This window comes from Mandrillus leucophaeus, unplaced genomic scaffold, assembly GCF_000951045.1.
Source record: "Mandrillus leucophaeus isolate KB7577 unplaced genomic scaffold, Mleu.le_1.0 Scaffold370, whole genome shotgun sequence".
NCBI lineage: Eukaryota > Metazoa > Chordata > Mammalia > Primates > Cercopithecidae > Mandrillus > Mandrillus leucophaeus.
Window position 1 is genome coordinate 1,562,028 of NW_012103921.1, and position 14,272 is coordinate 1,576,299.

At 38.9% G+C, this 14,272-nt stretch overlaps 1 protein-coding gene across 1 annotated transcript in view; it reads left to right on the forward strand.

The window, feature by feature from the left end:
- Positions 1 to 14,272, forward strand: part of EIF4G3 (eukaryotic translation initiation factor 4 gamma, 3) — a 297,458-nt gene that overhangs the window by 249,565 nt on the left and 33,621 nt on the right. Inside the window, exons 22-28 of the mRNA XM_011990137.1 lie at positions 11 to 115; positions 1,924 to 2,056; positions 4,909 to 5,003; positions 7,328 to 7,421; positions 8,721 to 8,838; positions 11,298 to 11,518; positions 13,263 to 13,378. Coding sequence (XP_011845527.1) covers positions 11 to 115; positions 1,924 to 2,056; positions 4,909 to 5,003; positions 7,328 to 7,421; positions 8,721 to 8,838; positions 11,298 to 11,518; positions 13,263 to 13,378 — 882 coding nt within the window. The remainder of the gene's footprint in view (positions 1 to 10; positions 116 to 1,923; positions 2,057 to 4,908; positions 5,004 to 7,327; positions 7,422 to 8,720; positions 8,839 to 11,297; positions 11,519 to 13,262; positions 13,379 to 14,272) is intronic.

Below are 14,272 nucleotides of genomic sequence, written 5' to 3' on the forward strand. Positions count from 1 at the left end.
TCTCTTGCAGCCACGTATGGACCAGTACTTTAATCAGATGGAGAAAATTGTGAAAGAAAGAAAAACCTCATCTAGGATTCGGTTCATGCTTCAAGATGTAATAGACCTAAGGCTGGTGAGTGGGGAAAAAAAATAATAAGCTTACTGGTCCAGTGTCTTTAAAGGAATTGGACTGGGGAAGGATGTCCTGTTGTTTACATGTGTAAAGTCAGTGCTTTTGCTTCAGGACTTTCAGAACTTGAATTGGCAAACTTTCAGTGGGAGAGTTCTGAGGAAGGACAGAAGTCCTATTGCCAGTTACGTGCTTCTTCTCCTTACTCGGATTATCAAACCATATTTTGTTTTTGCTTTGTTTTTCTTTTTGTTTGTTTGTTTTGTTTTTCTTGAGACAGAGTCTCACTCTGTCGCCCAGGCTGGAGTGCAGTGGCTCAGTTTCAGCTCACTGCAACCTCTGCCTCCCAGGTTCAGGTGATTCTACTGCCTCAGCCTCCCAAGTAGCTGGGATTACCAGCACATGTCCCCACACCTGGGCAATTTTTGTAATTTTAGTAGAGATGGGGTTTCACGCTGTTGGCCAGGCTGGTCTGGAACTCCTGACCTCAAGCCTCCCAAAGTGCTGGGATTACAGGAGTGAGCCACTGTGCCCAGCCACTTGCAATTTTGTAATCAGCCATTCTGAATTCAAACTCCATTCAAATTTAAATTCAATTAAATTTAGTCTTTGTATGCTAAATAATCAGCAAGTCTCATCTCCACAGTAAATACATTTAACTCTCTGAGCCTTACATTTTTAATCTCTAAAATGAGGATGTTGCCTGCCTTGTAGATTTGTTGTAAAGAGTCAATGGAATAATTATGTAAGGTGCCCAGCTCAGATATTGGTGTTTTCTTCTCTTTCGTTTTTCCTGTGACCCTGCTATTCTGCTGCTGTTTTTGTTTTGTATTTTCTCATTTCTCTTACCAGGTGCTGTTTTTGTTACTACTACTTTTCTCTTTTTTAAGTTTAACTCCTACAGGGAGTTACTCTTTTGTAAGTTTCACTCCGACAGGGAATATACTACATCACTAGAGAAAGTGAACAAAGCCCTACCTCTTATTTCTCCTCCACCCAGGCCAGATAGCATTGATGATGATTCTTTATCTTGCTGAGACTAGATGTGATCTTACGATCCTTCATATTACGAAAGCCACCACCAGTTGATCAGAATTTGCATTCTGATTTAAACCTGTTTCCCATTCTTGCCTCTAGCTAATATAAATAAATATAAAAAATGTCTCCACCCATGTTATCAGCCACTTCTACTTATATCAGATTTTGGGACTGTTATTAGGGAGAGAAGGGAGAAGTATAATTATAAAGTGACAACTTATTTTGTCCTTAATACAGGGGATAACCAAAGGGCAGAGTGGTGTGGACCTTTGTGTAGAATATCAGAATCATGATATTGGAGAAAGAAAAGCAGGAGTCATCCTTGACTTAGAACCCCTATGGAGTTGGTATGATCTGAGTAGTAATCCCACAGATTAAGGCAAGGCCAAGAAATCCTCGTCATTTTTACTTTTCTCTCCTCCTTTCAAATGTACAAAATACTGATACAGATAAAATCTGTCTAGTCCACAGAGAAATATATGCCATGCTTAAAAATGTAATAATAAATTTGGGCCATCTTTCACCCTGTTCTTTGTATGCATTGGCTATTGGAATATGTAGTTATACAGTTGGTCAGGTTTGATTGAGAAGATTTTAATTCTTTAGCTCTAATCCTAAACTGCTCATAGTGTCATCTATAAGATACATGAGAAACTACCATAATACAGCTTTTGTAGGTATTTCGTACTTTTCCAGTAGTAAAAATTACAAATTTTTAAATTGTAAAAAATTTTCAGTTATCTGGCAGATAACCTTTTTTTCTACTTTTGTAGTGCAATTGGGTATCTCGAAGAGCAGATCAAGGGCCTAAAACTATCGAACAGATTCACAAAGAAGCTAAAATAGAAGAACAAGAAGAGCAAAGGAAGGTCCAGCAGCTCATGACCAAAGAGAAGAGAAGACCAGGTGAGGCCGGAATCCACCAGGGTTTAGAGAACTTGGAAGTTTCACGAATACATATTAAGAATTATCTATTTTTAGGTGTAAAATGAGATCAGAAAGAATAGCCCAAAGAATAGAGTGGTGATTGTTAGGTGAAGCAGTTTCACCTGAAGAGTAAAGTTATTGAGTAAAAGTTGAGAATGCAGGAACAAAACATGATTTCTTTCACTACTTAAATGCCAGTAAGCAGTAAGACTTTATTGAGCATCTTCTGTATACTCAGAATTGGCGAGACTAGAAAAAGAAGTGGAAAATGTAGTAACTTCCCTCTCAAAGTGTACAGTTTATCTGGTAAGGTGAAACTTTTGACAAGCAAAAGAGGAACATTTGTTAAGCAAATGGAAGATAGTATCAATTATGAAATGTATTCTCCATTAAGTGTTAAAATTTAGAGGAAAAGAAGAGAGACAGAAAGCTGAAAGAAAACTTTATTTAAGAAAGGGGGCCGAGTTCGGTGGCTCATGCCTGTAATCCCAGCACTTTGGGAGGCCGAGGCGGGTGGATCACAAGGTCAGGAGATCGAGACCATCCTGGCTAACACAGTGAAACCCCATCTCTATTAAAAATACAAAAAAAATTAGCCGGGCACAGTGGCAGGTGCCTGTAGTCTCAGCTACTCGGGAGGCTGAGGCAGGAGAATGGCATGAACGCAGGAGGCGGAGCTTGTAGTGAGCCGAGATCACGCCACTGCACTCCAGCCTGGGCGGCAGAGCGAGACTCCGTCTCCAAAAAAAAAAGAAAGGGGCACTTTGTAGCAGGTTGTGCACGGTGGCTCATGCCTGTAATCCCAGCACTTCGGGAGCCTGAGGTGGGTGGATCATTTGTGGTCAGGAGTTTGAGACCAGCCTGACCAACATGGTGAAACCTCATCTCTACTAAAAAATTTGCTGGACATAGTGATGTGTGCCTGTAGTCCCAGATACTCAGGAGTCTGAGGCAGGAGAATCACTTGAACCCAGGAGTTGGAGGTTGCAGTGAGCCGCAATTGCACCACTGCACTCCAGCCTGGGGAACAGAGTGAGGCTACATCTCAAAAAAATTAACAAATAAATAAAAAGAAAGAGACATGCAAAAAAAGTGAAAGATGAAATAGAAGGCATTTTAAACCTGAGACAATAGTCCATTTACTGATTTTAGGAACACTGGAAAAGAAAACCTTTTTCAGAGGGAAATGATAATTTTCTGGCTGATAGTAAATACTTTGTAACCATTAGTTGTTGTCACAGACTCAGTAGAGCTTATAGTGAAATTGTTAGGAGAGATGAATTCTGCAGAGAAGAAAATTTACTTTTAAGTTTCTTGAGATACCACACTTACCTTCCTCACTCTAGTACCTAGTGCAGTGCCTTTTGGGTAATATCTTTTATTTATCATTGAACCAGATTGAGAGGGAAAAGGAGTAGATATCAAAGCCTAATTCATGGAGGATATTCACATATGACTAAAGGAAGAAAAGAACTCTTGGAAAAGTGACAGATAAGAGCAAGTGGAGAGAAAGGACTAAGATACAAGTGTCATAGAAACAAGGAAGAAGCAAGTCTGTTTATGATCAGTAATATCAGATAGCACAGAGAAAATCACGAAGTATGTTAGGACCAGAAAAGCTTTTGGATAGACAGGTGATGTTTCAATTTATTAATTCATTCAGCAAGTATTTATTGTCTGTCACTTAAAAAGGCACACAAAGTCTTTTCCATCATGTGGCTTACATCTTATGGTAGAGGGGAGAGAGGAGACAATAAATAATAAATACTTAAAGAAAATATATCATTTGTCAAATAAATTTGTAGAAAAAGAAAGGAGAAGGGACTAGGGAGTGCAAATCTTGGCAAGTAGGGTGCAGTTTTAAATAGGAAAATTGGGGAAACTATAAAAGTTGGTATTGTTTGAGCAAAGACCTGAAGCAAGTGAGGGTGTTAAATCATGTGGAAATATGGGGAAAGATACTTAGGCAAAGGGAGTAGTAAGTACAAAGACCCTGAAGCAGCATTTTCAAGGAACAGCAAGGGGGCCAGTGCAGCTGAACCTAAGAAGGGCCTGATGTGGAGAGTGGTAGAAGATGGGGACTGAGAGGCAACAGGAGCCAGATTATTTAGAGGCCATTTGTAAGGAATCTTCTCTTTTTCTCTGAATGAGATAGAAAGGTATCAGAAGTGTTTTGAACAAAAAAGTGCAGAATCTTGTACTTTACTAGAGTCACACTGGCTGCCATGATGAGCACAGCTGAAGGTAGAAGCAGGAAGGCCAAAACAGGTCTCTACAGTAATCTAGGAAAGGGGTGTTGGTGGCTTAAACAAAACTGCTAATGTTGTTAGTAGATTCTGAATATATTGTGTAGGTTTAACTCACAAGGTTTACTGACAAAAATTGGATGTGAAGTGTGAAAGAGGAGTCAAGGTTTTCCACTTGAGCAGCTGAAATGTTGGAGAAGCAGGTTTGGGAAATAATCAAAGCATACTTCTGTCATTTGACCCCATTAAATACAATATACTTTAGAATAAATAATTTCCATCTGACTTCTCCCAAAGTGTTCTAGTCATTAATTCTGTGAATACTGGATTTGGCCCTGCCTTCTCCAGTACCAGATATTCATTTGTGTCAGTTGTTTGTTTGTAGGTCGGTAATGTTTCATGGGTGAGCCAAAATAAGCCGTGCTTCTGCATGTATTTTCCTGCTGTGGGATTAAAGATACTGTCATCAATGCTTTAACAGCTTCTGTTGTCTTTCTTCTTGGTTTTGATGAAAATATTGCTCACTCTTTCAGTGTCCAACTGACTTGAGACAGATGAGAGACTGATACTCTGTTGTCCTTGCAGGTGTCCAGAGAGTGGATGAAGGTGGGTGGAACACTGTACAAGGGGCCAAGAACAGTCGGGTACTGGACCCCTCAAAATTCCTAAAAATCACTAAGGTGAGTCTGACATTTAAAGTACAATTTACACTCTCCTTTGATGCCTTTGATATTAAACACACACACACACACACACACACAAAATTTACAATAGTTGCAAAACATGAGTCTCAAAAGTACTTATTTATGTAAAACAGCAATATTGCAAATCCGTGGGGTGGTTATTTTTTAATGCATTTTTCTTCAAGTTGCTATTGATCAATGTATTCTACATACTCATTTCTGCTTCTATAAGGGTTTACTAAAGAGGGAAAGACTAGGTTACTTCTTAGACATAAGATGCTTAATATAGGAGAGGTAATAAAGATATTTTAGAAGCCTAAGTCAATTGCAGGCTTTTACACAATGTATCCATAGCTCTGGGGAAAAAAAGCAGTCACCTGTTTAAACCTTACCGTGAAAGATTTGCCTTATCCAAGGCCTAAAGGAAACCACAGAGGGCCTACTAGAAATCATTCTGTAATAAGGATTTAATAGACTCTGCTTTCCTCTCTTTTGAGTCTGTGGGCAGTAAGAGGAAAAAACTCTCTAGCAGATATTTTCAGCAGTAAAAGTTGATCATGTAAGTAGAATGAAGAACTTTGGAGAATGTAGAGAAAGCAGTATTAAATATGATAAGAGTGGAAACTTCTAAAGTCCAGTGGGTTTTCCAATTTGCAAGTCTAGTTTGATCCTTATACTTTCCATAGTTCTGAAAATTGGCACCCTGCTAGCAAAATACTGAAGACAGTCAAAACTAATGTGAAAATACTACATGAAAGAAGATAACTGACAAGAAGTATTAAGAAAAATCTTTAAGAAAATTGGAATAGGCCGGGCGCGGTGGCTCAAGCCTGTAATCCCAGCACTTTGGGAGGCCGAGACGGGCGGATCACGAGGTCAGGAGATCGAGACCATCCTGGCTAACACGGTGAAACCCCGTCTCTACTAAAAAATACAAAAAACTAGCCGGGCGAGGTGGCGGGTGCCTGTAGTCCCAGCTACTCGGGAGGCTGAGGCAGGAGAATGGCATAAACCTGGGAGGTGGAGCTTGCAGCGAGCTGAGATCCAGCCACTGCACTTCAGCCTGGGCTACAGAGCGAGACTCCGTCTCAAAAAAAAAAAAAAAAAAAGAAAATTGGAATAAAATGGGCTATATCATTTGCATCTCATAGTTTTGTCGAAGCTTTGCTTCATGATAGAAAATTCTCCCTCTGGATCTCTCTTAATAATATAGTTAGCTAGGATCCTTTTCTCCAAGATTCTGGTACTTTCTTCTAGTTGTTTATATCTCAGAGCAAGAATTCCATTGCTGAATACAGTTTGAGTCTTACCGTCTCCACTTCCATCTAGAGACAGTTTTAACCAAAAGTTTATGTTTAAAGAAATCCTCCAGCATTTTGAAAAATGTGTCAGTATTTAATAACAACATTTGTATTTTTAAATATTATGTTTTCCGTGCTTGGATACTATAAAAACAATGCTGGTATCAAATCTCCAACATTACTACTTTAATATTTTTAAGTATGTAAATTGTTAATAAACTTTGTGTATTCAGATAGTTATACTGGAGATACTATACATGAGTATCCTAGAACAAAACCATTAAACATATTTATTGTTAATTGGGAGAGGTTTGTGTGAAAGCACATTATATAGCATAGCAACATATTATGAGCTGTCAGAACATAGAAATATCTTTTTTACAAAGAGCTACATTACAGCTTTTATGTTATATTTATTTTATAATAATATAATGCATACAGCGTAATTTTATTTCACTTGTAGTAAAGGTGTGCTTGGAAGATTAAACATGAGATATCAGGCACCTTAACTTCCTACGCTCCCTGCCCAACATTCAAATGTCTTTCTTCTTATTCTTTGTTGAATACTCACATCCCACTGCCTATCTCTAGCCCCAACATGAAATTTTTGTGTCTGTTGATCTGTGTTCTGACAGTCATGTAAAGATACTAATGAATTAATTTTGTGGTATTTGTATTTTTTTCTTTTTAAAATTAATGGGTAGTGTACAAGAAGAATGATTAGAAACTGCTTATTACAGTTAGCAAATTCATAAACCATCTTAAATAGGAGGACCTGGATGCATTCTCTAGACCAAACAGTATTTTATAGAAACTGGAGTCCAAGGAAGTGCTTCAGGGGCCACATGGATCCCAGTTTAATGAGAACAGCTCCAATTTCTGTTTCTATTAAATTGGCATTCCAAACAAATTTTTTGTTGCTATAATTGGTTCTACTTCACTGAAGAAGAAAAAAAATAAAAGAAAAACTATTCTTCTAGAATATTTCCTATAACTGACTTGTGGTCTCTTATGTTACAGCCTACAATTGATGAAAAAATTCAGCTGGTACCTAAAGCACAGCTAGGCAGCTGGGGAAAAGGCAGCAGTGGTGGAGCAAAGGCAAGCGAGACTGGTAAGTGTGCAGTGTCCCTCCTCAAACCTGGCTGTGGCTTGTTAGCATTCGCCTCACAGCACATTCCCATAGTCATCGAATGATGGTTTTAGGGAAAGATGTGTAGACTAATCATGCCTAAAATTTTATTGGTAGCCCTTTCCTTTCAACATAGATCCTTTCTCAGGATCCTTAAATAATTTTAAGCATTAAAAAAAAAAATTTCAGTTCATTCATTTAGGCTAATTAAGACCTTTGTTTATTGATTTATTTTTATTTTATTTATTTATTTATTTGAGATTGGATCCTGCTGTGTCACCCAGGCTGGAGTGTAGTGGCATGATCACAGCTCACCACAGCCTCAACCTCCTAGGTTCAAGCAATCTTCCTGCCTCAGTCTCCTGAGTAGCTGGGACTACCGGCACACGCCATCACACCTGACTGATTTTTTTTTTTTTTTTTTTTTTTGGTAGAGATGGAGTCTCACTGTGTTGTCTAGGCTAGTCTTGCACTCCTGGGCTCCAGTGATCCTCCCACCTTGGCCTCCTGAGTGCTGGGATTACAGTTATGAGCCACACTCAGCCACTAAGACCTTAATTTTTTAGGTTCCTTTTTGTAGTTGTTGACAAATTTAATATAGCTAGAGAAACTACTGGGACCTCAAATTAAAAGGGAAACTCATTATGTTGAGGAAAGAATCTTAATATGCAGGTGTATTTACTGTAATTTTAGGGAGTTATAAAAGAATAAAGAAATATTGTTCAAAATCTTTTTTGAAAATCAGATTTTGAGAGATTTGACCTGAACTCCAAAGATGTTTGGATCATCAGAAACACATCCTATTAACTGAGGAAGCCCAATGGAAAGAACAAAAAAATTCAGTGTTAACCTACTTCCCATATGTCCCTTCTACTAAGTAATTTCAGCCTTTTTTCTTTAAATTTTAAAAAATGTCATTATTCAGTAAAACCCACATGCTTATTTGTACACACATGAGATTGAAGCATTTGTGTTGGTTAGCTTTGTTAAAGTTTTATTCTGTTTTTGCTTGCCTTCTTCCTCTATTTGCCACTCCCACCCGTTTACTATGTTCTTAAAGGAACGAATGGTTGTAATAAATGAAGACTTCTAAACTCTGTTACATGCAAATTCCTTCTAACACTTTGCTTCTCAGAATATGGTAGAGGGACCAGGAGATTGGCATCACCTAAGCTTGTTAGGAATGCCTGGTCTCAGGCCTCACCCAGGGATGCAGATGACTGATTATTTGCATTTTAGTCATGTGATTTGTATTTTTTTCTAAATCCTTGACATGTGTAGATGCCTTACGGTCAAGTGCTTCCAGTTTAAACAGATTCTCTGCCCTGCAACCTCCAGCACCCTCAGGGTCCACGCCATCCACGCCTGTAGAGTTTGATTCCCGAAGGACCATAACTAGGTGAGAACCCTGCTTTTTATGTCTACCCAAGGCCAGCCTGCTTGCCAGTATGTGTGGCAAGATAGGAACAAGGATTCTGATAGTAATCCTTATAGATGCATTCCTTTTATTCCTAAAGTTGATTTCCTTCTTTAATCTTCACACACACTATAATTTCTAAGATAGGAACATAATTGGGTGGTGGATTTGGGATGGGATGGGAGGGAAGGGATTCTTTTTTTTTTTTCTTTTTTTGAGATGGGGTCTTGTACTGTCGCCCAGGCTGGAGTGCAGTGGCATGATTTTGGCTCACTGCAAGCTCCACCTCCTGGGTTCACGCCATTCTCCTGCCTTAGCTTCCCGAGTAGCTGGGACTTCAGGCACCGGCCACCACACCCGGCTACTTTTTTGTACTTTCAGTAGAGACGGGGTTTCACCGTGTTAGCCGGGATGATCTTGATCATCTCCTGACCTTGTGATCTGCCCTCCTCGGCCTCCCAAAGTGCTGGGATTACAGGCGTGAGCCACTGTGCCTGGCTGGGAGGGAAGGGATTCTTAAGAAAACTAGGCCCACCCAAACAGCGCTGGAGGCATGTCTAGGGGCTCCCCAAGCTAATCCTCCAGATACTCTAGAAGCATCTAGCATTCTCAACTATGGGAATTAAAGAACGTGACAATCCACCCATACATTTCTCTGTCACAGTGTTCTTCACGTTATATTTGAGGTTTTCCTTCATTTTTTTTGCTAGTCTCCATATTTCGCTATCTTTCTACTTTTGCTTTTATAGGATTGTTACAGTCAAGTATTCTGTTGGCTGGTTTACATACCATGAATGGGGACCCTGTAGTGCAGTCACAAAAAACATTTTTTACATAAGCACTTTCAGAACTGAAGTTTCTTTAAGCTCTAAAACTTTTTTTTTAATTATTATTTTTTAGAGATGGCATCTTGCTATGTTGCCCAGGCTGGCATTGAACTCGTGGTCTCAGGCGATCCTCCCATCAGGCTTTTTATTATTATTATTGTAATAAGTTTGATTAGGTAGACTTTGCAAACTGTGTTACTTAATCCCTTGACTTCTTCTGAAACGAAGTATACTTAGCACAAGTCAGCTTTTCATGATGATTCAGATTGTCATTGAGTATCACTTGTGGCGCTTTGCTCTCATAAATGTCCCCTAATGGTTCTGCTTCCTAAGCACTTGTATATGTTCTTTCACAATAGTTAGACCATTCTCCTGCCTGAGTCTCTCCTTTTCCCTTTTAATTTGCTGCTTCTGGTCTACCATGGGCCAACAAACTGTTTGCCCAGCTGGTTAAAATTGTCTAAAAGAAGACGAAATCAGGAAATATGGAGAGTCTCTCTTAAAAGGAATAAAATATATGGCGTTAGCTAATCTAAGACAGCTTTTACTTGATTCTCAAATATTTTCCGTATGTTTTAAGTTTCTAAATAAAAAGGTACCATTGTATAATTTCTAAGATAGTGATACCATGTTCTTATAATATTTGTTTCCCTTTCATTTATGTAACTCATACTTTCATCATTGTCTTTTTTTTCCTGAAAGATTTTTAAAAACTAAAATAAGAAATTGCCAAAATTAAGACCAGGCATGGTGGCTCACGCCTGTAATCCCAGCAGTTTGGGAGGCCAAGGTGGGCAGATCACCTGAGGTCGGGAGTTCGAGACCAGTCTGACCACCATGGAGAAACCCTGTCTCTACTAAAAATACAGAATTAGCCAGGCATGGTGGTGCATGCCTGTAATCCCAGCTACTCAGGAGGCTGAGGCAAGAGAATCACTTGAACCCGGGAGGCAGAGGTTATAGTAAGCCGAGATCACTCCATTGCACTCCAGCCTGGGCAACAAGAGTAAAACTCCATCTCAAAAAAGAAAAGAAAAAGAAATTACCAAAATTATCACTGACTTTTTTTTGAGACAGAGTCTCACCGTCGCCCAGGCTAGAGTGTGGTGGTGCAATCTTGGCTCACTGCAACTTCCTCCTCGCAGTTTCAGGCAATTCTCGTACCTCAGCCTCCCAAGTAACTGGGATTACAAGCACCCGGCACCAAATCCGGCTAATTTTTGTATTTTTAGTAGAGACACGGTTTCACCATGTTAACCAGGCTGGTCTTGAACTCCTGACCTCAAGTGATCTGCCCTGCTCGGCCTCCCAAAGTGCTGGGATTACAGGTGTGAGCCACCATGCTTGGCCACCACTGACATTTTAAAGTATTAAGTAGTATCGCTTCAGAGAAAAAAGTTAAAACATCTTAATAAATATTCCCTTTAAAGTACTCTTTTACTTGTTTGTTGAATAAGCAGACTTTGAAATATAGTTGGTGCCTCACACATCTAATGTTATCTGTGAAAAATTATTCTGCATACTTTCAGAAAGTCTTAGTGTTATTTTATAATTTGAATATGTGGGGGACATGGGCTTGTCTTTCCTTTGAAAAGTGTTGTTTTGTCTTTTAAGTCGTGGAAGTATGGGCAGGGAGAAGAATGATAAGCCCCTTCCATCTGCAACAGCTCGGCCAAATACTTTCATGAGGGGTGGCAGCAGTAAAGACCTGCTAGACAATCAGTCTCAAGAAGAGCAGCGGAGAGAGATGCTGGAGACCGTGAAGCAGCTCACAGGGGCTGTGGATGTGGAGAGGAACAGCACTGAGGCCGAGCGAAATAAAACAAGGGAGTCAGGTGAGAGACTTGGCTTAAACAGATGCAGATACTGATTTGGGTTTTAAATTTGGAAGGAAAAATAAAAAGGAGACTGCCTGAGTAGATTTTAGAATCAACATATAATAGCAACACATACCAGCATCTGAAGAGTGAAAGGGCACTTCATAGTTTTATAACTGTTCTCATTCCCTAGGTATGCCTTAGCTCGACAGTTTGTAAATTTTCTCCATTCTTTATTAAATGTTATGGTGAGGAGGTCCTCCTGCTGTATTTTAAGCAATCTGAATTTCTTACAAGTCCCTGTAGCATCCCACACTTTACGTTGCTGTTAGATTGTGTATGCTGTGTAGAGCCCCTCAAATGTGTGAAAATTCTCATTACTGAGCCACTGCAAGACAAACCAAAGAGAAGGTATTAGGTTATCTTTAGTTGCCTTCATCTTCCTTGGTAACCTGTTGTTTTTTGTATGCATTTAGCATGTATATGCTTAGAGGACTTGCTCAGATAATGCTCTAAAACTTGCTTCATGTATTTAACCTGTGTTTCAGTTTCCTTATCTGTTAAATGGGGATAAGTTGTACCTACCTTTTCAGGATATTATGAAAATTAAATAAGAAGTTAATACATGTAAATACTTAGAACATTACCTGATAAATACAAGGTTTTCAAAAAGTATTAAATGTTGTGATGACGAATATAGCAATGGAAAACAGTTTAAATTGAAGATTATTTTCAGCCTCTTTTAAATATTTGTCATGAAGTAATTCCAGTTGTTTTTAGTATTTATATAGCTTTCTAATTTGTTTCACTCTTTAAATTGTTTCTCTTAACTGTAGTCCCTAAATGGATCTCAGAGACAAATTAAAGTGTCTTCTCCCAATTGGTGTAACTTTAGATAATACAGCTTTAGGGACGTGTGACTTTTTTAAATCTGTGGTAGATACTTTTGAAATATAACAAGATAGGATATTAAAATATCTTGTGTGTAGTGAATAACGTAGCACAGCTGCTCTATGTGTTTTTATCATCTGATTCATTTGTACATTTACCAGATGCACAGTAAGTGTGAGGCACTTGATCCCTGTTCTCGGCCTTCAGTCTGCTGAGTCAGAAAGACCTTTTTTAGTAATTCCACAAAAGACACAAACTGAGAAAGGTGCTATGAAGAAAGGAATTTAGTTCTAAGAGAATACTTAGAACTATCTGGTACCAAGGAGCTATGTAGAATTAGGGCAAGGGGAGGTTTCCTTTATCTGAAGGACCCATGGGAATGAAGCAGGTTTGTAGACAGGGATGGGTGTGAAGCAGAGGAAAAGAGCACTCCAGACAGGATTACTATGAGCAAAGCTGTAGTAGGAATAGCCACGATTTGTTCAAGCAGCAGTGTGGCTCAGGCTTAGTAGCAAGCAGGGCCCTGACCTGTGCAGGATTGTGAAGACCTCATGAACTCTTCATCTTCGAAGCAATGGGGAACAATCATAATACAGAAAGGAACAAAAAAGCTTTAAATAGGAAAGTTTATCATGTTCCTAAATCTTGTTCATTGTTATTGTAGATTATAAAGTTAGTTAGTGCAAATCTATTCTAAAACAAAAGGTTTCTGTATTCTGTTTAAATGTCTTGTATCTATTGTCTTGTAGCTATTAAATGCCTTTACTGTAAAAATAATGTAAAGTACATAATATTGTCAACCATAATCTCACTATTTTAATAGTAATTTTTATTATTTTTACTTTTTTTTGCGGGGGGGCCTCTCTAATAGCAAAACCAGAAATTTCAGCAGTGTCAGCTCCTGACAAGGCTGCATTATCAGAAGAGGAAATGGAGAGGAAGTCCAAATCTATCATTGATGAATTTCTACACATTAATGATTTTAAGGTAAATGAGATTAAAAACAAAAAAAACAAAGTCCTTTGACAGTATATAATACTTGGTTCTGGTCTAAATCAGGTGTCATTATGAACTGATAATACTTAGGTTGAGTAATCCAAGTCCTACACAATTCAGTTTGCTTAATGCTGATGCATTTCTGCCAAGTACTCTCTTTTAATTGGATGCTATAATTTACAACATAAAGTGGTGGGCAGAGAGAATGAGTACCAATCCTTCCCCACTAAAGGAAAACCAAATTGACTTCGATATTAAGGAGCAAAAACAACACATTATCATTATGAAGCATTTCTGGCACCCTGGATATAGCTGTCATGGTCTTTTTTATTTCTTTGAGACAGAGTCTTGCTCTGTTGCCCAGGCTGGAGTGCAGTGGCACAATCTCGGCTCACTGCAACCTCCACCTCCCAAGTTCAAGCAATTCTCCTACCTCACTTTCCCAAGTAGCTGGGACTACAGGTGCCTGTAACCATGCCCAGCTAATTTTTGTATTTTTAGAAGAGGCGGGGTTTCACCATTTTGGCCAGGCTGGTCTTGAACGCCTGACCTCAAATGATCCACCCACCTCGGGCTCTTAAAGTGCTGGGATTACAGGCCTGAGCCACCACACGTCCCATGCTCATGGATAGGAAGAATCACTATCATAAAAATGGCTATACTGCCCAAAGCAATTTATAGATTCAGTGCTATTCCCATTAAACTACCTTTGACATTCTACACAAAACTAGAAAAACCTATTTAAAAATTCGTACGGAACCAAAAAAAGGAGCCCAAATAGCCAAGACAGTCGTAAGCAAAAAGAACAAACTGGAGGCATCACACTGCCCTGCTTCAAACCATGTATGTGTGTATATGTGTGTGTGTGTATATATATATATATAT